The 20,856-nt window shown below is 50.7% G+C and overlaps 4 protein-coding genes across 6 annotated transcripts; 1 reads left to right on the top strand and 3 right to left on the bottom strand.

The window, feature by feature from the left end:
- Window positions 1-1,206: 1,206 nt before the first annotated feature.
- RRP8 (ribosomal RNA processing 8) lies at window positions 1,207-5,455 on the bottom strand. Of its 2 annotated transcripts, none has more exons than XM_059134814.1 (7): window positions 5,169-5,455; window positions 3,599-3,998; window positions 2,929-3,373; window positions 2,710-2,839; window positions 2,186-2,292; window positions 2,007-2,103; window positions 1,207-1,781 (listed from the first exon to the last, which is right to left on the bottom strand). In XM_059134814.1, the coding sequence occupies exons 1-7, from the start codon at window positions 5,421-5,423 to the stop codon at window positions 1,662-1,664; spliced, it is 1,554 nt and encodes a 517-aa protein (XP_058990797.1). In that variant the 5' UTR covers window positions 5,424-5,455; the 3' UTR covers window positions 1,207-1,661. The 2 variants fall into 2 exon arrangements, with proteins under 2 accessions (XP_058990797.1, XP_058990798.1); XM_059134815.1 differs by having other exon boundaries at window positions 3,599-3,965; window positions 5,169-5,429.
- Window positions 5,456-6,020: 565 nt separating this feature from the next.
- ILK (integrin linked kinase) lies at window positions 6,021-12,056 on the top strand. Of its 2 annotated transcripts, XM_059134816.1 has the most exons (12): window positions 6,021-6,127; window positions 9,260-9,425; window positions 9,571-9,666; window positions 9,868-9,964; window positions 10,060-10,143; window positions 10,244-10,329; window positions 10,472-10,581; window positions 10,690-10,817; window positions 10,900-11,021; window positions 11,121-11,220; window positions 11,328-11,458; window positions 11,645-12,056. In XM_059134816.1, the coding sequence occupies exons 1-12, from the start codon at window positions 6,039-6,041 to the stop codon at window positions 11,792-11,794; spliced, it is 1,359 nt and encodes a 452-aa protein (XP_058990799.1). In that variant the 5' UTR covers window positions 6,021-6,038; the 3' UTR covers window positions 11,795-12,056. The 2 variants fall into 2 exon arrangements, with proteins under 2 accessions (XP_058990799.1, XP_058990800.1); XM_059134817.1 differs by lacking the exons at window positions 9,868-9,964; window positions 10,244-10,329.
- TAF10 (TATA-box binding protein associated factor 10) lies at window positions 12,001-13,414 on the bottom strand. The gene is made up of 5 exons (XM_059134818.1): window positions 13,158-13,414; window positions 12,872-13,026; window positions 12,590-12,654; window positions 12,384-12,498; window positions 12,001-12,195 (listed from the first exon to the last, which is right to left on the bottom strand). Exons 1-5 carry the CDS (start codon window positions 13,387-13,389, stop codon window positions 12,106-12,108), a joined length of 657 nt encoding a protein of 218 aa, XP_058990801.1. The 5' UTR covers window positions 13,390-13,414; the 3' UTR covers window positions 12,001-12,105.
- Window positions 13,415-13,884: 470 nt separating this feature from the next.
- TPP1 (tripeptidyl peptidase 1) lies at window positions 13,885-20,672 on the bottom strand. Its single transcript, XM_059134813.1, has 13 exons — window positions 20,598-20,672; window positions 20,427-20,498; window positions 20,010-20,149; window positions 18,694-18,844; window positions 18,364-18,491; window positions 18,036-18,214; window positions 17,660-17,858; window positions 17,319-17,512; window positions 17,025-17,089; window positions 16,453-16,573; window positions 16,212-16,370; window positions 15,914-16,039; window positions 13,885-15,745 (listed from the first exon to the last, which is right to left on the bottom strand). Exons 1-13 carry the CDS (start codon window positions 20,639-20,641, stop codon window positions 15,605-15,607), a joined length of 1,719 nt encoding a protein of 572 aa, XP_058990796.1. The 5' UTR covers window positions 20,642-20,672; the 3' UTR covers window positions 13,885-15,604.
- Between the last annotated feature and the right edge of the window lie 184 nt (window positions 20,673-20,856).

Below are 20,856 nucleotides of genomic sequence, written 5' to 3' on the forward strand. Positions count from 1 at the left end.
TCCAACAGATGCTCCCCAGAGTTTGATTTGTTGCCATTTTCTCTTCTCACTACCTTATTCTGGATATTTTATCTATTCCCATGACTTCAATGACCACTTTTAGACTGCTGATTCCCAAATCCTAGGACAGGTCTCTCCTGGCACGATTACATCTCTTTTCCAAGTGAGAATCGAACAGGTACTTACAACCCAACATTCTGAACAGCAGCACCAGCCCTACCAGTTGCTCAAGCGAGAAACCAGACTCACTGCAAATTCCTCTTTCTCACCAGCCCTCATTATCCCACCTGTTCTTTCTGCTCAAGTTCTCCCATCTGCTTACTTCTTCCATCATCCCTAGTCCTCAGTGCCCACATCTTGTACCCTGAGCCTGCGTTCCTGCAATACCCTGTTCTCGTCAGTCCCACTCAGCTAAACCCTGTTACTCTACCACGTCACCAACAAGCTCTGGGAATACAAAGATAAATATCACTTGAAAAGACCGCTGCCTAATGTGCAAAGCAATCACAATGCAATTCGAAGAATGTAGATGAAGAAATTAATTCTGCTTTAGGAGCAGTAGAGTAGGAAAACCTAAGCTATGATGAGTAAGACTTAATCAGGTGAGTATTCAGCAGACAGAAGAGTACATGAGAAGACACTGTGGCACACTGCCTAGCCTCCAAACATGCCCTCCAGTCCACAGCCTACCTCGAAGCTAGATCCCCTCACCAGAGGCATCTGACTGGCTCAGAGCCCTGGAAGCTGTGTCTCAGTGAGCACTGTTTTTGCCCTTCCAAATAGGTAAGATGCTACATCTTTATATCAGGACATGGCAGATACTTTCCAGGAGAGGCCAAGGGTCTATCATCCCAGCATTTTCCTAACACCAGCATTCCTTGCCCATAGCTTTCCCAGGACATGGTGATCTGGGACCACTACAAGCTGGACACAACAAACAGACCCTCGTGCTTACTAATGGACAGCCCAATCCCCCAGCCTACCATGATATCAACCAGTTGTTATTTATGAAGAAACCCAGCTCTCTTACCACCATCCTCCAGAACAACTCAAAGTCTTATCAGTATTCTCTAAATACCCTGTGAAATGAAGGCTGTTGAAAGGTCCATCTTGAGCTCTCCCAGAGTATTCCTCAATCAAGAAATCCATTCTTCACTCTTTGACCTCCAACCTTACCTAGGGAAGGACTTAAGAAAATAGTAAGGCTTACAAAACATCATAGCCATAGCTATGGTTTATTGAGCACCTCTTACACACCCAGCCCTGGCTATAGATTTTCTCAGCAGATGGGAGATGAGAAGAGAGATGCCAGGGCAGAAAGTCCACGTGGCTCCTGAGAGATGGAAAGAGGAGCAAACCCAGAGATGCCCTGAATTTCAAACCAGCTAGTTCCCACATTTGGAGGAACCCTAATTCCCAGATACCCTTGTATTTTCACAGTAAACTCCTTACTCTTTAGCTAGCCCAAGTGATTTTATGCTTCTCACAATCAAGAAGCCTTCAATAGAGCGGGGCTGAACCAGGGGATTTAATCACACATTACTCTTGGGACGGCAAAAGGGATATACCAGTCCCTGGGTCAGTGACTTGCTGGATATAGTCTTCCGAGTTCTGAGCCTGGAGTTCAAGACTTGCCTCCTCTTTCAAGGCGGGCCCCGAGGTCACCTGCGCTTGTAGAGACATGGCTGAAGCTTCAGGCCTGTGAGCTGAGCCTTGGGCCCTACCCGAGGAGGCCCAGTCTTTTCAAAGTCAAACAAGAAGAAGTGGCTGTTGGTAAGATCCTAGGGATAGAAAAGACCTAGTGAGCTCCAAATCTTCACCCCAGCTCCTCAAAACACCTCTGTATATGCCCCGCCCTTGCTCAGAAAGGTTCCCAGGACTCTCCCATGTGTCATGCCTTAAAAGAGCAAACATCTGTGTCTGTGTGTACGGCCTCTTTCCTTAACATCATTACCCTAAAAAAGACCAAACGAGACAAAAATAGGAAGACTTCTTGGGGCCCTCACCTTGGAGATGACCTTGAAGCCCAGTTTGGTTACAGCCCCCAGAAAGGTCCGAACATCTTCAAACCGGCTACTGACTTCAGCCACTTTCAAGAGACCCCTGAGAAAAGTGAGAAGTTCTGCGTAAATGCAGACATATACCTGTATACATATACACACATCTGTGTGCTGGGAGCACCTACCCTTGTTTCAGCACACGATTTGCCTCCTCTAGGAAGTCCCTGATGTTGGTTCCCATCAGTGAAAGGCAGAACACAGCCACATCCACAGATTCATCCTCCAGAGGCACCTGTGAAGAGTGGGAAAACTGTACAAAGCGTACAACATGGGTAGCAGAAATCCAGCACTGAGGGATGCCTGGGTGGCTCAGTCAGTTAAGTGTCTGCCTTTGGCTTAGGGTCATGATCCCAGGGACTAAGCCCCACATTGGGCTCCCTTCTCAAGGGGAAGTCTGGTTCTCCCTCTCCCTATGCTATTCCCTCCGCTTGTGCTCTCTTTCAAATAAATAAAATCTTAAAAAAAAAAACAAACCCACAAATATATTTTTAGAAATTAATTAATTAATTAATTAATTCCGCACTGATTGCTAGCACCAGACACTAGAATGGGGGGCGCATAAAGGGAGGGAGCATTAGAGATTAGCATATTGAGGTTGGGTCTAGAGCATAGGCCAGATACAGAGAGAGAGAGAGATAGAAGGGTTTACCTGGGCCATGTCACACACAGTGACCCTGGGGTCCAGAGAGGCCAAGTCAAAGCAGTGCACAGGGTTCCGGATACTTGAGGCCAGGCGGCAGTCCCCGCAGCCAAAGTCAGCTACCACCAGGGACGCGGGCCTGGGAGTGGAGGGGAGGGATCACTCACTGGTCTAGCCTGAACTATGACTGACCCACATTGCTTCTCAGAGTGCCCAACCCCCATTCACCGCTGGCGAAGATCCTTGGCGATGCGGTCCACTGGCTGCAGTGGCCACTTCTTGACTTGGCTCTGGAAGCCACGGTGATAGAGGAGAAAGGCCTCAGGGTCTTCCTGGAAGAGACGCTGTGCAGCACTGCTAGGCCCTGAGTATAGCTGTTCATTGAGGTAGCGAAATCGGGCACCATCCAGCCGCTGTGCCATGCGGGCTCGCAGCGCCCCTGCCCGATCCTCATGATTATCTGGGCTGGGGGCAGGAGGCATCTCTGTCTCCTCTGTGGGTACTGTGGCTGGAGCCTGGTCAGGTGGCCGAAATTTGTTCTTATGTCTACGTTTGTTCTTCTGCCGGTTCCGCCACTGCTTGCGACTCAAGGTCTGGGGGGGGTTGGCAGAAGTGGAGCCAGGACTCGGCTTGGATTGATTATTTGTAGCAGTACTCTTCCAAGCTTTGGAACCTGAACAGAGGGAGAAGAGAGAGCATATTCGGGGCAACAGCCCCTGCATTCTGAGGTTTGGCAATCATCCTGACCAATCCCTGTCCTTGAGAAAGAGACTATGGCCTGGATGAAAACATTTCTTACTGACTAACCCCAAACCTAATGGTGGCAGGTAACCTGTGCCCTGTATCCGATCAGCTGATGCCCCCCCCATCCCACACACGTATACAAATCCACTAGTACCTGTTTTGTTATCCTTGTCTACATGCTGGGCGGGGTTTGAGGGAGCCTGTTTCTGGCACTTCCTCTTTCTCTTCTGTTCTTCAGCAGGGTCACTGGCATTCAGAATCCCTCTGAGGCACTTTTTCTTCCCTTTTACTTCCTTTTCTTCATAGTCACTGCCAGGTGGACCCTGTTTTTGACATTTCTTCTTCCTCTTCTTCTCTACGTCAACAGAAGCACCAGCAGATGAGGCCTTTTTCAAGCGTTTTTTCTTCCTTTCCACCACATCCTCCTCAGAGTCACTGTCAGGCAGGCTGGGGTATTGCTGGGGAAGAGATGCTGCCTCCAGGGTCCGTAAAGTAGCCAAGAGCTGACGGTGCTTAGAGCCCTGAGAGAAAGGGGTGAGGTAAATAGATGGGGCCTGGAGAATAAGAAGGCAGAGATGGAGACCTGATTCAGATGCTGGCGGAAGCATCTAGATTATTCTTAGTTAACTTCTCTAGCTTGTCATGAAGCCTGCCAGACCCTGAACAACTTTTAAGTCACCATCTCAAACTCTGGGAGGCTGGAGAGCAGAGAAACCACCCACCTCACTTCTTCAATTTGGAACCTGAACAGAGGGAGAAAGCGGAGTTTCCAGGGGAATGTGGTAAGGCCACAAGGCAGCAGGAGTTCCAACACTCATCTCAGGCTTTTGCCTGCAATTTTCTATATCTTTCTATAAAAGCTAGACGTTTCTGAAAACAAGAGTGACAAGATCACAGGTGTGCACTTAAGAGGAGTCTAGCTGTGGTATAGAGAATAAGTGGAAAGGGACAAGCTGCAGATGGAAAGGCCAGTGGCACAGATTATAGCAGTGGGTTGACGGGATGAAGAGGACGGGAAAAAGCAGGCGGATTCCTTGTTGGATGCTGACTGAAAGGTGGAAGAGCCTGAGAAGTACAGCAGCCCTCACATCTGCAAAGGCTTAAAGGAGAAGGTCTCTTGTCTGGAAGGCCTTCTGGATTGAAGTCCTGTTGGGAGGTCCCAGGCCAGGCACTTAACCTGGACTTATCAGTACCCACTCTGCACTACTGCTTTAGAACGGTAGTGCTGATCAAATCCTTCACTGTCATTCACTCTTAATCTCTCCAATCCAATCTCCACACTGAAACCAAGGACTTTTTCAAAATGCAAATCTTAAGAAATCATTCCCCTGCTAAAACCATTTTATTGGCTTCTATTGTTAAAATATGCAAAACTTCAACCTCCCCAAATTCATTAGCATACCCTCTGTGCTCCAACCACACGGATAATTGTGTGGGTGACCCTAACAGCAGGACATGCTTTCTTCCCCCCAGGGCCTCTGCACGTGCTTTTCGCGTCCAATAATTCATCCTCACGTCACTGACTTCTACTCAACAGCTTTCACTTAGTCGGGTCTTCTGTTGGCCGCAGGCGCCCCCCCCCCCCCGCTCCAACGCGCGCGTGCACACACACACACACACACCACACACACACACACACACACACACACACACAGCGAGCCCCAGTGCCCGGATCCACCAGGGTAAGCTTCTCGGTTGGAAGAGCTCCGCGCAGGGCCGCTCACCTTGATTTGCGAGGCTGAGGCGGGCAGAGGCCGTGAGGCTACAGGCCGGAGGTCCGTGGCTACTGGGGCCTCCTCGGTCCACTCGGGCTCCTCAAACATGCTGGTGCGGTAGGCGAAATCCCCGCGTCCACACGCCTTTCCACGTGCACAGCGTGTCTCTACTAATCCTGGCTCGCAGAGCAGCCGGAACTGAGCCGGAAACCAAAGAGTGAAGATCTGTGTGGCTAGAGTGGCCGGCGCGGCGCCGGAAATCATCGAGTTTAGGTACCGCTGGCTAGAAGGGCAAGGAAGGCGAGAGGGAGGGAGCAATGGGGACCCGCGCTGGCCAGAGAGGGCCAGGGGCGGGGCCGGGCGGCGGGCGCGGCCGGACGGGAGTTCCCCGAAGAAGGCTCCTCCAGCCTGAGTCCCGGTGAGTGCGGGAGCACCCGTGCCCTTCCCTAAGGCTCGATCCCTGCCAACCGTCAGCCTTTACTCGGCCCGAATACCGAGTAGGGAACGAGGGCCATCTCCGGGAAGGACCCCCGATCGCCTTTCTCAGGGTATAGAGCGCCTGAACTCCCCCTCCCCCCAGGTCTGTTCTCGGGTAGGGTCCCCGAGCTTGTTCGCCGACACCCCTTCAGGGGACTCTACTTCCTAATCACCTTCTACCTCGCGCGGACCCGCCTTACCCTCGCGCCCAGGGGACACAGGGATCATCCCGCCTAGCCGAACTCCTTCCCAGACCTCCACTAGCCGGGGAGGCAGCGGGAGACCCCCACCCCCTTATCTCCGGTAAGGGACAAAGCTTTCGGGTTTCACCCCGCCTTCCGTGGATCCCTTCACAGTCCGCAGGCTTCCCCAATCTAGGGGACTCAGCGCCGGGACGCTGCTATGGACGACATTTTCACTCAGTGCCGGGAGGGCAACGCGGTGGCCGTTCGCCTGTGGCTGGACAACACGGAGAACGACCTCAACCAGGGGTGAGCTGAAGTGGCTGGTGGGTGAGAAGGGCAAATACTGCTCCTCTCCGCGATGTGGGGTGTTCACGTTGGCTGGGGCGGCGGACTTTACTACCCAGGACTACGAATGCAAAGCACAGCCTGTGGGGGGCAGAGGGTCTCCACAGAGGAAGCTGTGTTCCTGATGAATCTTGACTGCTCAGTAAGAGTTTCACAGGCACGGGCTGCAGAGAGCTTTCCTGCCTCAGTGAACTGCATGGGCGAAAGCTAGGAGACAAGACAGAGAATGGAGTGTTTGGGAATTGTCTACAGGTCCATATGGCTGGAGGATAGAAGACTTCTATGGGCTTCTGTGGGCTGAAGCATTGGGTACTAATGGTAAACCACGGAAGATAAGACTGGAGAGGTCTGCTGCAAGAGCCCACCAGATCATGCAAGGATATTTATACTATAATAAGGTTATTATTCTAAGAACAAGAGTTTAAAGCCCTGCTATGATATGATGAGATTGTCCATTTAAGTGTCATCTTGGATACCTTCTCAAGAGCAGGCGGCCATTTGGAGAAGCAGTTGCTTGGTCTGTGCCAGAGGTGGCAATGCCTTAGACTAGAATGGGGGCCGATCTAAAAAGAAGGAAGTGATTGGATTCCTGAAATCTTCAGAATAAAGAATTGATGAGACTTGGTGTAGGAAGTGTGGAAGCAAAGATGATGACCGGGGTTCTGGCTCAGACTCTTAGGTAGATAGTGGTTGCTTTGACTGAGTTGGACATGGCTGAAGGATGATGACTGCTGCTGTGACACGTTAAAGTGACTGTACAGTTGAGTGGAAACGTTGAGTATGTTGTTGATTATGCAGATTTGGATTTCAGGAGAGAGATCTGACTTGGAGACCCAGATTTGGGAGATTTTAGCATATAGATGATACCTGAAGACGTGGGTGTGACAGAGAGGGGATGAGAAGCCTGCAAGACTGAAAAGGTGCAACTGGGGGTTGCAGGAGAAACAGGAAAAGATGTTAGTAAAGCTCAGAGAAGTGAATGTTTCAACGAAGGGGGAGTGGTCAACAGTAGGATAGGCTGTTGATTAGTTAAAGAACTTTAGCACTTTAAAGTAACTTCTGAATTTATAATTAATAATGTATTTGATGATCTTTGTGAAGCCTGCTGTAGAGGAAAACAGTTGAAGAAACCAGACAACACTGGTTCCTTCATTTAAAGTATTGTGGACACCTCCTATGCTAGAGGCCCATGCCAGCCCTCAAGGCAACAGTGTGGTGGTGGGTTGAATGGGAAACGTGGAAATAGTGAATGTAGGCAAGTTCTTTAAGGTCAGCTGAGACAAGCAAGAAAAGCAGTAGTGATGCTGATGATTCAGGATGGTGGTTTTTAATTTTATTTCTTCAGTTTTTAGGTTTGAGGGGGTAAGGATCACCTGTCATCTTCATCTAGACTTCTACAGGTTCTCATTAGCCTTTATGCTATTCCTCTGTAATTCCTGGTCACTTTTTCCCATTTTTCATATATTTATAATTTCTTTAATTCTTTAATAATTCTTCAAAGGGTGCTCAGATAAAGATAGCACTCTTACTTTGTTGGTAGGGTTATAAAGGCTTAGGTGAAGTTGTCCAGGGGAACTTGCATTTTATAAAACTCTTTAGTGCCAAAAGGTGAAGAGGTGGCATTAAACTGGAAGTCTTTGGGGCTGGTTTAAGGGGAAAGGCTTTGGGGGCCCAAGCAGGTATATGCTGGATATGAGGTGGGGTAAACTCCCTCCAGGACTCTTTGGGAATATAGTCTGTGGCCCTGAGGTGACAGGCAGTCTGACAGTGAGTGGAACCCTGTGCTCTTATTTTTGCCCTCAGGCACTGGCCTGCTTGTGCCACAGACTGCAGGAAACTGATAAACCAGGGCACAAATTAAAGATCTGAGAGGCAAAACTCACTGATAAGTAGGGGATGGTTGCTTCAGAGAGGGGGAGGTGGGGCTAACCTTCCAGGAAAGCTTTCAGCTAACTCTAAGTGAGCAGATGAGGGCAGCTGTGGAGGGAAGTCATTAAAGGTCACACACACACCCCCATCTCCTGGGGGAGGAGGACATCTGGATGGCCTGCAGTAGTCAGACCCCTGATCTGTTTCAGGCCATAACTAGAGCCCCCACAAGGGAAGTGACCGCAACACTAAGGCATCCGGAGGCTGCGGTCTCAGACCACAGACCGTCCCCCTGTCCCGCCCCTTGGATCCTCACACACACCAGACTGGAGGGAATTTCCTTTTATGGCCCCAGGCTGTCAGGCAGGCCCAACTCCCACCAAGTGTTTTCTTCTTCTTTTTTCTTTGTACAGCTCTTTTACTTTAGAAAATATGTGTCCTTGGCAGGGGAAAAGTCAGTTTTCTTTCTAAAGATGTCACTCTTATATTCCTGTTTTCTGGGACTCCAGACTGCTTGAGTGGAGGAATCCTGTTTTACCAAATCAAATCCTCATTTGATATCTGCCTCATTAGTAATGACTTATCAAAAGTATTCCTTTTTTCTTATAAACCCTTCCAAAACATTATTTTAATGCCAGTCCATTTTTAGATCTTAGGTTTCAGTACAGAGCCAATCAGTAAGCTTGCTTCTTCTCCCATGAGTTGTGGCTTTCCTTCTCCAAACACCCTCCCTTGTATTAACATGCACTAAACAACTTGTTAATCCATTCTCTCAAAAATTCAGTCTAGCAGACAAGACAGCTCATTAAGATGTTTACAATCCAGTGCCACAAGTAGTGTATTAGGGGCATATGAAATGCATTGGAAACAAAAAGGACCAACAGATGTTGCAAAAGGAATGCAGAGGAAACCAGATAAAATGCTACCATTTAATGAGATAGGGCATGCCAAGGAAAAAAGCCTAGTGGGAGATGTTGATGAAGACAGTGAATCATATGTATTTGTTGAGATTTCAGGTGGTAGTTGGTTAGGTTTGAAGCTCAGGGGTCTGAAGACCTTTGAAGGTCTTAATCGGATGGCTTTGGGAGTTGCTGGCATGAATGAGAATCAGAATCCTGGACAGGCAAGGTTTCTAGGGAGATTTTTCAAAATGACTATCAGTTTTTTCCGTATCAAAGCCTTTGCCCCACCTCCAGATCAATGACCATTGTCTCTTCCTCAAAGGGATGATCATGGCTTCTCCCCCTTGCACTGGGCCTGCCGAGAGGGCCGTTCAGCTGTGGTTGAGATGCTGATCATGCGGGGGGCACGAATCAATGTGATGAACCGTGGGGATGACACCCCCCTGCACCTGGCAGCCAGTCATGGACACCGTGATATTGTGCAGAAGGTATGCATGAATGTTCTGTCACATACATTACATACATGTCTGGAAGTCAGTCACAAGCATTATGTGTACTCTTCTCCCTCCTTACACGCCTCAACTCTCATCTCCCCTCTGTCATCTGCCTCTTCTACTTGGCCATGGGGACCAGCTCTTGCAGTATAAAGCTGACATCAATGCAGTGAATGAGCATGGAAACGTGCCCCTGCACTATGCCTGTTTTTGGGGCCAAGATCAGGTTGCAGAGGTGAGTACCAAAGCCCTGAGACCTGGGATGGGTGGGTAACAACGTCTGAGCCTGAATGGGAGATTCTAGAACCTTCAACCCATTCTGTAAGTATTGCTGAATATTTGACACTCAGATCTGGTACTATATCTGTATTGATAGTTGATTGTGATTGCCAGGGAGGTAGCAGAGCCCGTCGTCACAACCACCTTTTCGTTCCAGGACCTGGTGGCTAATGGGGCTCTTGTCAGCATTTGTAACAAGTATGGAGAGATGCCTGTGGACAAAGCCAAGGCACCCCTGAGAGAGCTCCTCCGAGGTCTGTCCCCCAACTCCAGTTCGTATCCTGTCTTGTCCCTGCCTATCTCCTCGCTCCGTACTACAGCTGGGGCCAAAGCTGTTTTTCTTCCCCAGAGCGGGCAGAGAAGATGGGCCAGAACCTTAACCGTATTCCATACAAGGACACTTTCTGGAAGGGAACCACCCGCACTCGGCCCCGTGAGTCAGTTGTAAGGGGAGGGATGGTCGAGGGAGTAACCCTGGGCTGTTGGAGCTGGGTTAGGTGAAGCCTGGGTACCTGACCTGTGCACATTCTCAGGAAATGGGACTCTGAACAAACACTCCGGCATTGACTATAAACAGCTCAACTTTTTGGCAAAGCTCAACGAGAATCACTCTGGAGAGGTGACCCTGCCTTTCTTGGCCCTCCCTCCCCAATCCCCTACAAATTACCTGCCCTGCACCTTTTTTTAAGTTTTTCTTCCAGTTAGCGGACAAGAAAGCAGTAGTCTTAGTTAAAGCTTCCTAACCCTTACCTGTCTCTCAGCTATGGAAGGGCCGTTGGCAGGGCAATGACATCGTCGTGAAGGTGCTAAAGGTTCGAGACTGGAGTACAAGGAAGAGCAGGGACTTCAACGAGGAGTGTCCCCGTCTCAGGTGGGGCAAGGCCTAAACGGGAAGCTGCTGGTTCCAAGGAACCCTGACTAGCACCCAAAGGCAGATCTTTTATGCTGATCTCAGCTAGGGATACTCTCCCTCTTCCAGGATTTTCTCGCATCCAAATGTGCTCCCAGTGCTAGGTGCCTGTCAGTCTCCACCTGCTCCTCACCCCACCCTCATCACACACTGGATGCCATATGGATCCCTGTACAATGTATTACATGAAGGCACCAGTGAGTAGGGGATACCAAATCTCATGGGATGGGCGCAGGGTGTATGAGCCTCCCCAAACTCTTTTGACTCTTGCCTCTTTAGATTTTGTTGTGGACCAGAGCCAGGCTGTGAAGTTCGCGTTGGACATGGCAAGGGGCATGGCCTTCCTACACACATTAGAGCCCCTCATCCCACGACATGCACTCAATAGCCGTAGTGTAATGGTGAGGTCACACTTCCTTCCTGGCCCAGGCCCCCAGCCCCCTTTCCCTGTCTAGAATAGGACTTACCTCCTTCCACATTATCTATCTTCTCTTCCTCAGATTGATGAGGACATGACTGCCCGAATCAGCATGGCCGACGTCAAGTTCTCCTTCCAATGCCCTGGGCGCATGTATGCACCTGCCTGGGTGGCCCCTGAAGGTGAGTGAGGGCATCATGTTGGGAGGTGGAGAAGGGCCAGCTCAGTAGTAATGGAAGGGGGCAGAGACAGGACAGGCAGCTGGAACAGTTAAGTCCTGTTCCTCCAGCACTGCAGAAGAAGCCTGAAGATACAAACAGACGCTCAGCAGACATGTGGAGTTTTGCAGTGCTTCTGTGGGAACTGGTGACACGGGAGGTACCCTTTGCTGACCTCTCCAACATGGAGATTGGAATGAAGGTGAGAGCACAACTGTATGTACTTGTGTTGGGGGAATGGTGGTGGTGACGACAATAACTATAGCAGGGCTGGGCTCTTCCCATATTTGTTCAAATATGCAGTAATCCTGTCCTGAGGACTAGAGAGGCCTCTCCCCACAGGATATTCAAGTTCTGAAACCCATTTTGTTTTTTCCTGTATTTGCAGGTGGCACTGGAAGGCCTTCGGCCTACTATCCCACCAGGCATTTCCCCCCATGTGTGTAAGCTCATGAAGATCTGCATGAATGAAGACCCTGCTAAGCGGCCTAAATTTGACATGATTGTGCCTATCCTGGAGAAGATGCAGGACAAGTAGAGCTGGAAAGCCCTTGCCTAAACTCCAGAGATGTCAGGACATGGTTAGGGGAGTATGTCTCCCCAAAGCAGCAGGCTTCTGGTTGCCTCCCCTGCTTCCAGTCATGGTACTACCCCAGCCATGGGGCCCATCCCCTGCCCCCATCCCTACCACTGCAGCCCCCAAAGGGGCTAGGCTCAGAGCTTTGTCACTTGCCACACGGTATCTCCCAGCATGGGAGGGACCAGCCCTGCCTGTCACAATAAAGTTTATTATGAAAACAGGCTGGTGTGGGGACAAGGGGACAGACAAGTACATTTAGGTTGGGTGGCTCAGGTGAAATAGTGCGGCTTCTTCACATTGATGCCATACTCGCTGAGGGCAGGGGTCAAGTCCTCCATGGTTAGAGTGTACTTGCGGTCCTGAGGGAAGAGGGAAGAGGGAAGAACACCAGCTGAACTCAGGAATCTCAGATTTCAATCCCAGATGGGTGACCCTGAGTAGGTCTTTCACCTCCCCTAGGACTTAGTTTCCCCAAAGAGATTTCAGGACAATTAAACCTCCAACACTGTGGGAGGTAATTACTGATTCAATGAGCCTCCCCTCACACCTTGCTCTTGCTTCGGGAGCTGCCAGAAGCTGTGCCCTTCATTTTGCAGTGCTGTAGGGCATCGTTGGCAATATCTGAGATGAATTTCTGGGCAGCTAGCGAGATGAGCCGAATTCTAGAGAGAAAAAACTAGTGTGAGAAGGAGATGGAACAATAAACCACATTAGCACTCAAGGTTCTAACCTACCCACCTAGACTGTACTCACATGCGTGGGTCCGAAGCCTCAAAGCCAGCACGGTTCAGGTAGTAACCAGTCACTGCGTCTGGAATCTGAGAGATCAATGAGACGACTGTCAGTATTTGCTCTGGGCACTGAGGTGCTGAGAGGGGGAGGGAAATGGAGGAAGGCCTGGCTTTCAGGAAGCTCAGTTTGGGTGGGCAGAGCTAGTAGGGGAGCAAGTGCAAAAGGAGGCTGGAAATCCAGGCAGTGTAGCAGAAAAGTTGGCCTGACAGCGCGCCAATAGCCTTGTTCAGGCAGGAAGCCCACCGTAGGCGTATAATCCTCCAGCTGCATCAGGAAATCCACCAGAGGCGTGCTGGACACCACCGGCTTCACGTCTCCGTTGGCCGCGCTCGGCAGTACATAAACCCCGTTAGACATGGCCCCCTCCGGGGGCGCCGCGCCGCCAGCCGACACCGGAGCTGGAGGAAAACCAGCAGACAGACATGGAGGTGGGAGATGCGGGGCCCCGGCTAGGTCTAATCCTCTGCCCTCACCCACTACTGGACCCAGCCCTAGCGCTGCCCTCACCCTCACCCGTCCCGGCCCTCACCCGCCCCGCGCCGCTCGGCCGGCTCCCCGGCCCGCGCCGCCACGGGTCCCGTGCCCCCTGCCGCAGCTCCAGCCCCAGGTCCCCCTGCAGTCCCCGCGGGGCTGGCCTTATTCTCCGCAGCGGTGCCGGCGGGCAATGCTGCGGGGGCCGAGACCGCGGGCGCCGGGCCCGGGGCCGAGGCAGCGGAGCCCGGCGCCGCCTCGGGGTCCGCGCCGGAGCCGCTGCAGCTCATCGGGCCGGTGGAAGAGGCGGCGAACAGAGCCGCTTCCGCTTCCGCTCACGTTACGCACACACCGCGGGTGACGTCACACGCTCCGCGCTTCGCCCCTCCCTCGCCGTGTTTGCTGTCCTCTAGCGTCTCCTGTCTCCTGGTTGTTTACCAGCCTGTGAGGTGTCTCCGACAGGCGGTCTCCCACGCGGCCATACTGCTAACTAAGCCTTTTCGCCAGGATGGGAACCGTCAAGGTCTAAGACGCTTTTCCGCAGGTCTGGGGCTTGTCTTCCAACTTGGCGCTTAAAGACCTTGTTTTTGGGACACCCCTTAACTACAGGTTGCCTGCCAGTCTGCGTCCTTTCTAGTTCCCTTATTCAGCCTTTCAAGGGTTCGAAAGCCCCACTCCCCTCCAGCTGCCAGAAGTGACAGCAGGGAAGCGAACAGTGCTGCTGTAGACAGGAAGGGAAGTATTTCAGCTTGAGTAAACAACATATGCAAAATCACCAGGGAGGGTGGGGTTTTCAACGCAACAAACATTTATTTAATTCCTATTTGCCAATCCTGAGCTAGGGCCTGGGAGTACAAAGTTAAGTAGGACAAGATTCTAGTCCTCTAGGCACCAACAGTCTTGGAAAGGGAGGCAAAGAGGTAAACTGGCATTTTCAATACTAGTTTGGAGTTACAATACTAGAGGTAGACACAGTACGCAGTGCAAAGGAGAAAGGGACATAACATCAGCTGCCTACTTCTTTGTGTCAGGCACTCTATCAACTTCATTCCATTTAATTATTATTAATTATTGTTAGAGGCAGGTATTGATATTCCCACTTAACAGAGGAGGTAAAAGACTCAGGGAGATGGACTTCTTCAACTTTCTTTCCTAGTCTACATCAGAACCAAGAATCAAACAGGCTTGGTTTGAAAAAATCTGGGATTTTTCTGCTATACCAAATCATTTTCTGCTATACAAAAATCAGCTAGCTGCAGAGAGCCAAAGTGGTGTGTTCAAAGAATCCTGGAAACCAAACAGGCAAAGGGAGTCAGGGGTCATGTTAAGGGCACAGAATATTTTAAGCAAAAGCGAAAGTGGGGAAGTGGAGGAAGGGTGAGGGAGAACAAGGGAGAATAAGCAATTTGTTACTCATGAACAAACAGCAAGGAAAGGATCGAGTTTGTGAGCCATAGCAAAAACCCGAACTTTATCAGTAATCTTTGAAGGGTTTTAAGTAAATGACCTGATGGGATTTGCATTTTACTCTGGAAAAATGGTTTTGTGAGCATGCAGGAAGTAAGGACATCTTTTCAAGGGCGTCCTACAATTCAGAGAAGAAAAAATAATGGTTCTAAGCTAATTTAGTAGCAGTAGAGATGGAGAAAAGTAAATGAGTTCTAGATATACTTGGGAAATGTAATTGGCAGGACTTGTGGATTGATAAAGATATATTTAAGAGGTGAAATCAGTAGGACTTATTGATAGTGGTAGTGGGAAGGGGAAAGTGAAGGAATAGGGAGTCTAGGGTAACACTTAGGCTTCTGGCTTGATTGGAAGCAGCACAGTCTCATTTGCCAAGAAGGAACACCAGAGCATGGTCTGGAATTGGGAAGGAGGAAGATGAAGTATTGAGTATCATACACCTTGTATTTGAGGAATCATTGTCCAATAGTCTGATTTAGTGAGATATTGATAGCTGTGGATACAGGTGACTGATTTATTCCAGGAAACTCTGGGTAGATTGAAAAGAGCAGAAGGGTAAAGATAAAGCAGTGAAGTATACATTAAGTGAGAAAGAAGAGAAAGAGAAAAAGGAAGAGGGAATGAAGGAGGAAGTGGGAATGGTCAGAAAAGAAGTTAAGCCCTGAAAGCTGAAGAAGGTGCAATAAACTGAGGAGACAACATGAAGAGAAGCAGCATAGACAACTCTTAGAAAAAGCCTGGCTGAAAAGAGAAAGAAGAAAAGGTTGGGGGAGGGTGTTGGGAGTGGGGAGGCTCCCAAACAATACTAGTTACAGCATCATTAGAGAAACATGAAGCAGGAGTAGGGAGACCTGAGCATGATGGAACAGGGTAGAGTTGAGAGTTAAGTCAAGCTCACAGCATTTTAGGGTTAGGGGGATAAGCTGTCTGCAGGAGTCTATGGTTGAAGGTTCAGCAGGGCTTCCAACAGTGCAGAATAAGGGACCAAGCCACCAGCTATGGGGCAGGGGACAGGTTCATTCTCCCAGCAGGAAAGGGTCAAGGATTGATTAATGTCTTCAACAGAGCTGGGAAGTTAGGTGTTCCCCAGCCTGTCACAGGATCCCAGCCAGGGCCAGAGCAGAAACCCTGTCCCTGCACCTCTTCATTCAGACAGGACTCATGGCAGCCATGGGTTACCTAGGGAAAAGGCAGGCATCAGACCTGGGCCTGTCCATACCAGCACTAACAGACTAAGCCTCCTTACCTTGTATTTACATTTCAGTACCCCATCAGAACTGCCCTCAAGTTCATCTTTGAACTCCCCATATTCATAAAAATGTGCACACCCTTCCCTTCCATACTCACGTCGAAGAGTCCTGCTCCACGCTGCTGGTAGAGCCTTGGGTTGAGAAACCCAAGAGGGGGACGGCCGTTGAGGATTCTATGTTCATTTATCAGGGATAGGACCCCACCAAATACTGGAGTAGAGGCCTGCAAAATGAAGGAATAAATGGAGGTTAGGGGTTCATAGTGATTGGATTTGAGGGAGGGATGTCTGAAAGGATCAGAGGTCTCTGAGGAGTCAGGGGTTCTGGGTACAAGGTCTTATAGAGGGTGAGGATAGTTTCTGAGTAGGGGGTTTGGACCCAGGCTGATTTCTTACCGAAGTGCCAGATACCCATGGAATGGGCACGCTGTTGCTGACGACCCAGTAGCCATCAGAGAGTGCAGCCACATCTGGATAGGCACGGCCACTGGCATTGAAATAACTGGATGGTGGTAAGTGGGGACTGGAGCTGAGGAACTGGGCTACAGCTTCCTCCTGAAAGATGTTGTTGAGTGAGTATTGTCTGCTGACCGAGGATCCCTCCCACCCATCCATCCACACAAACACATATACATACCTGGTATGAAGGCTGTGGGAACACATTGCTGAAACCACCACCACTGATATAGTCAACGATCTCACTTGTGACTCGGAATGGATTCTGGAAGGACGTGCCTCCCACCGTGGTGACATAGGGGCTGAGAGCAGAAAACAGCACAGATTGTATGGGTCCCAAGGGGGCCTCCAAAATGTATGGAGATGGTTAAGTATGAGCTAGCTCTTGAGAGAGGGGCTAGACTCTGTGGGGAAGCAGGTACATGGGGAAGACTAAGATTCTGAGCCCTCAAGGCATGGCCTGAGGTAACAGTGTATACTTTTGTCTACAGAACATTCACCAAATTTTCTACTAAAATGCCTGGGAACTGCATTCCACTCAGAAGCCATGAGGCCTAGACCTATAGGAAGAAGGGAATGCAGCAATCAGAGCTGGTTAAACTGAGGTCTTAGCTACAGAAGCACCTGGTGGCGCCAAGGCAAAAGTTCCAGATCATGAACCCGTAGACGGAAGACTGGTGGTCACAGGTAAGTGGTGGACTGGGGTGCATACCTGGATGCAGGGAAGCTTAAGTGGTAGGCTGGGGTGCTTACCTGGATGCAGGGAAGCTGGGACGGAACTGGTGTCGCCCAGAGACAGACCAACACCCAGCTCCACTGTCACCTGGGAGAAAGACCAAGTTTAGCACTCAGATTAATTGGTCAGAGCTTGATATATGGGTTCAGATGTCAAAGATGGAAGTCAAGAGTTAGTCATTACTGCAAGAGATTAGAGTTTAGAGGTCAGATGAGTGGTCCCTATTGGGTTCAGATTGTAAGTCGGAGATCACAGGGCTCCCTGTTGGGTCAAAACTCCTGGTGAGTTAAGGTCTAAATTTAGCGTAGGAGGTCACCTGAGGCAAAGAGCAGGGTAAGACCCCGAGCAGCTGCCTTCATGAGCTCCGTGTTGACCCGATGGATGTAGACGCTGCTGAGGGAGTCCTCATCATCTCCATAGCTCACGGTGTGTACATGTGGCAGGGCTGACTCATTACTGAGCAGCAGGAGCCATTGCAGGAAGGGCTCCTGTGACTCATGCCGGCCTGGATTTGGGGTGAGGGGAGGAGCACAAGGGCGGTCCTTTGGAAGGTTGCCAGGGTCTCCCTCTAGCTTATGGGATTCCCTTGAAGGAGCAGTGATCACCACTTACCACCACGGGTCTCCCCACCCACCAATTCCCTTGGCAGTACCTGGGCTACTGTAGACCCAGGTGGAGATGTTGGCACCAGCACTCATCAGGTACTCCACATCTAAACTGGCCTCAATCCCGGCCCGGCCCCGTCCCTGTTGTCCGACCACACGGGCTACTGATGCCTGGTGCGCAAACTTCCCACCAAAGAGGCGCATGAACTCGGCCAGGTCCGACTCATGGAAATACTGCTCCAGGAACTACAGAAGGAATCAGAGCAGGTATCATGGGTCAGAGGATGCAGCTGCAAGGTCAGGGCAAGGACACTATTCCAGATAGGACATGAGGACCCAGGGGAGGAGTCAGAGAACAAGGCCCAGCCTGGAGAGGCACCTTGGATAGGGTGTCAGGACCCTGGAGGTGTCTGCCCAGCTCACCTGGGCACAGGCTTGGCTGTTGTTGGTTGTGCCAGAGCCCACGTCTTGTGCTGTCAAGTTGTATCGCTGACGGATCACGGATGGGGTCACCCCCAGGTGCAGGCCAACTGTCCCTGACACCTGTGGCTCAGGGCGTTGCCTCAGGGATGATGTGGGGGGAAAGCGGTGCAGCCCGCCCACTGTGAGGAGGGGTTAGGCTTAAGGAGGAGATCTTTTAGACTCCAACCCCGACTTTACCACTGACCCCACCCCAAGCCCCCATGGCACCTAAAATTTTCCAGCCCCTGGTTCTGCCTGCTTCAAACCCACCAACCCCACTGGGTGTTACCAAAGTCCACATGAGGGGCCAAGGCCTTCGGGAGCTGGTATGGACGTGGGGACCTTATAACATGGATCTCTGCTGGTCCCCCCACATAGCGATGAAACTCAGCCCCAGAGAGCAGCAGTTCTGCCTGTCTGGAGGTCAGAGATCAGAGAACAGAGATCAGAAACCACAGACCAGAGCAGAGGAAGCTACCTGAGCATCACTGCTCATCCTTATCTCCCTGTTAGCTCTCACCCACAAGCTCCCACCAGCTCTCAGCTCTCTCCCGTTGGGGTGACTCGTTTCCCTGATGGCATGACTGGTACCCTCCATGGGGAAATCCTTCCATCTCACCGGACACTCAGCCAGCAGGTCAGAAAGTCCTGTGTGGTCACTGAGTGGCAGTTCCGGGCTCCAGCTGCCAAGAGCCATTTTTGGACTGTGCGGAGGGTCAGTGGTGATGGCCGGACCAGTTCAGCCACATCCTCTAGGGTCAGGTATTTTCCTGCAGGAATTCAGTAGAGGATCTTGCCTTCATTCATTGCTTTTCCAAGTTGCTCATTTTGGACCTCAACCAGGAGACATTGGGATTTCCCAGGGACCCTGGAACAGGGTCGTCAGGGATAAGTGGAAACTTTCTAGCACAAAGGCAGGCTGTGCAGGTGAATGCTATTATTTGGGGGCCAGGGGAAGAAAAGGCTGGGGAGACTTGGAATGCCATGGCCAGAAATATGGATTTTCCCTAAAGGCCAGAAGGTTGCAAATGCTGCATCAGAGCATGTATTGCCATAATTATAAACAACAAATGAGGTTAAAAATTAAAATTTTCCGTAAGTTTATTTCTGAGTAAAAGTTTTCCAAACTTTTAGAACCAATTATAAGGTAACATCTAATTCAGTTCCAGTCTTCATACTTATTGATTTTAAGCTTAACATGATAGTGAGTCACTATTTTCCTGCACAGTGCTATGTACACAGCTCCAGGGTGAATCTGAGACTGCCCTCTCACACACATACCAGTGCCTCCCCCCCAACCATGAAGGGCTTCTTGCAAGGGAGGGACATCATCCAGCATGACCACTGGAACAGAACACTGTTTTAGAGCAGAGTAGGGAGCAGAGTGGGGAGTGGGGTGGACCACTGGGGACTGGGCAGCAGTCTGGATGCAAGAATAAACAAATGAGTGGGCGGTTACAAGCAATGGTAAAAAGCAGATGACTCCAAAGGCTCTTTGAGAGCCAGAACTGGAAATGAGAGTTCTGGAGCCTGACTGCAGGAGGAAACAATTGTGGTTTTGATGGTGGGGAATGAGCACCTATCTGTACTGGGTATTACTTCCCATGTGTCTGCAAGTAGTAGAGTCAGCATTTGAATCCAGATTTGTTCTCACAGCCTGTGCTCTTAACTTTTAGGTTTCAAGCCTGATAAACATAGGTAAAAAGTTTTGGGGGAAAGAATTTGAGTGAGTTTTGGACAGTTTACTTCCAGATCCCTTTTATTAAATTCAGAAACTGCTCGAGAGTCACAGCCATTCAACTGCCCTGTATCACCACCTTCCTCGGCACCAAGAGCATGACCTTGACGTTATGTGTGCCATCCCACAGTCAGCTCAGCCCGGGGTCCTTTCACAACATCCCAATTCCCAGTCCCAATCCCTATTCCCATAGGCACCATAATGAGGAGAGCCAGGATCCGACACAGCCTGCACCAGCTCGGACAATCTTTTCACGTTCTGCTGTCTCAGGGCAAAAGTGAGACTCAGGTCTTCCTCGGAGTCTACACGGCCCAGGGACACCCAGCCTGGGGGCAACCTGCAGGGTCAGAGGTCAGGAACATGGGCTTTGTTAGTGTGGGGATGGGAAATATTAATCATGGAAGGTTCAGGATTAGTGGCTGAGACCTGGGGTAGGATCCCAGAGGCAGATATGGCTCACAGGAGGTGAATGATTGGGGACTGAGCCTGGGAACCTGGGGATAAGACTGTGGAGTGGGTACCAGGAGCTGGTAAGGGGTGAGGGAGTCTGGGCCAAGGCAGTGGGCACAGGACAGGGCCTAGGGAAGGGGGCAGTGTGTGCTAAGTCAACTCACGTCCGCTGCTGGTCCGGCTCCGGGCTGTAACTGCATTTGCCGGTGACGAAGAGGGCAAGGAGCCCTAGGAAGCTGCAGAGGCGGCAGGCGGGTTTCAGCGGGAGCCGGACTGCCACTGTATTCCCACCCTCCAACATAATCCCCTCCTCCCGGGGTCCCCTAAATTCTCACCAGGTTCGGAGTCTCATGCTGCCTTTCTGGAGATCCGCTGTCATGTGACAGATCACATGAGCCTTATATTCCACCACCACCACCACCACCACCACCACCACCACCCCGTGGCTGCCTAGAAACTGGTGCCCTACTGGCTCCTCCTCCAAATGGGCGGGGCTGCGACTGGATCCTTCATCTGTGGCTCCCAGACCACTGGGTTCATACAGGGCTCCCCCTAGGGGCTAGAGGCCAGCTGGCACTCACCAAGGGGTATAGG

The sequence above is a fragment of the Mustela lutreola genome, chromosome 1 (genome assembly GCF_030435805.1).
Source record: "Mustela lutreola isolate mMusLut2 chromosome 1, mMusLut2.pri, whole genome shotgun sequence".
NCBI classification, from domain to species: Eukaryota; Metazoa; Chordata; class Mammalia; order Carnivora; family Mustelidae; genus Mustela; species Mustela lutreola.

Bases quoted from the DNA above. Each gene is read 5' to 3' on its own strand.
- RRP8 (XM_059134814.1), bottom strand. From the start codon at position 5,423: ATGATTTCCGGCGCCGCGCCGGCCACTCTAGCCACACAGATCTTCACT. The intron at 2,840-2,928 runs GTGAATGGGGGT...CTCCACTCCCAG, and splicing joins GCCAAGGATCTTCGCCAGCG to GCCCGCGTCCCTGGTGGTAG. The intron at 2,293-2,709 runs GTAAACCCTTCT...CACTCTTCACAG, and splicing joins CTGTGTGTGACATGGCCCAG to GTGCCTCTGGAGGATGAATC.
- ILK (XM_059134816.1), top strand. From the start codon at position 6,039: ATGGACGACATTTTCACTCAGTGCCGGGAGGGCAACGCGGTGGCCGTT. The intron at 11,221-11,327 runs GTGAGTGAGGGC...CTGTTCCTCCAG, and splicing joins TGCCTGGGTGGCCCCTGAAG to CACTGCAGAAGAAGCCTGAA. The intron at 11,459-11,644 runs GTGAGAGCACAA...CTGTATTTGCAG, and splicing joins ACATGGAGATTGGAATGAAG to GTGGCACTGGAAGGCCTTCG.
- TAF10 (XM_059134818.1), bottom strand. From the start codon at position 13,389: ATGAGCTGCAGCGGCTCCGGCGCGGACCCCGAGGCGGCGCCGGGCTCC. The intron at 12,499-12,589 runs GTGAGTACAGTC...TTTTCTCTCTAG, and splicing joins GAGGCTTCGGACCCACGCAT to AATTCGGCTCATCTCGCTAG. The intron at 12,196-12,383 runs GTGTGAGGGGAG...CTCTTCCCTCAG, and splicing joins GCTCCCGAAGCAAGAGCAAG to GACCGCAAGTACACTCTAAC.
- TPP1 (XM_059134813.1), bottom strand. From the start codon at position 20,641: ATGACAGCGGATCTCCAGAAAGGCAGCATGAGACTCCGAACCTG. The intron at 18,845-20,009 runs GTGCCTATGGGA...GAATTCCTGCAG, and splicing joins TCCTGGCTCTCCTCATTATG to GAAAATACCTGACCCTAGAG. The intron at 15,746-15,913 runs GTGAGTATGGAA...CCTTTTCCCTAG, and splicing joins GTGGAGCAGGACTCTTCGAC to GTAACCCATGGCTGCCATGA.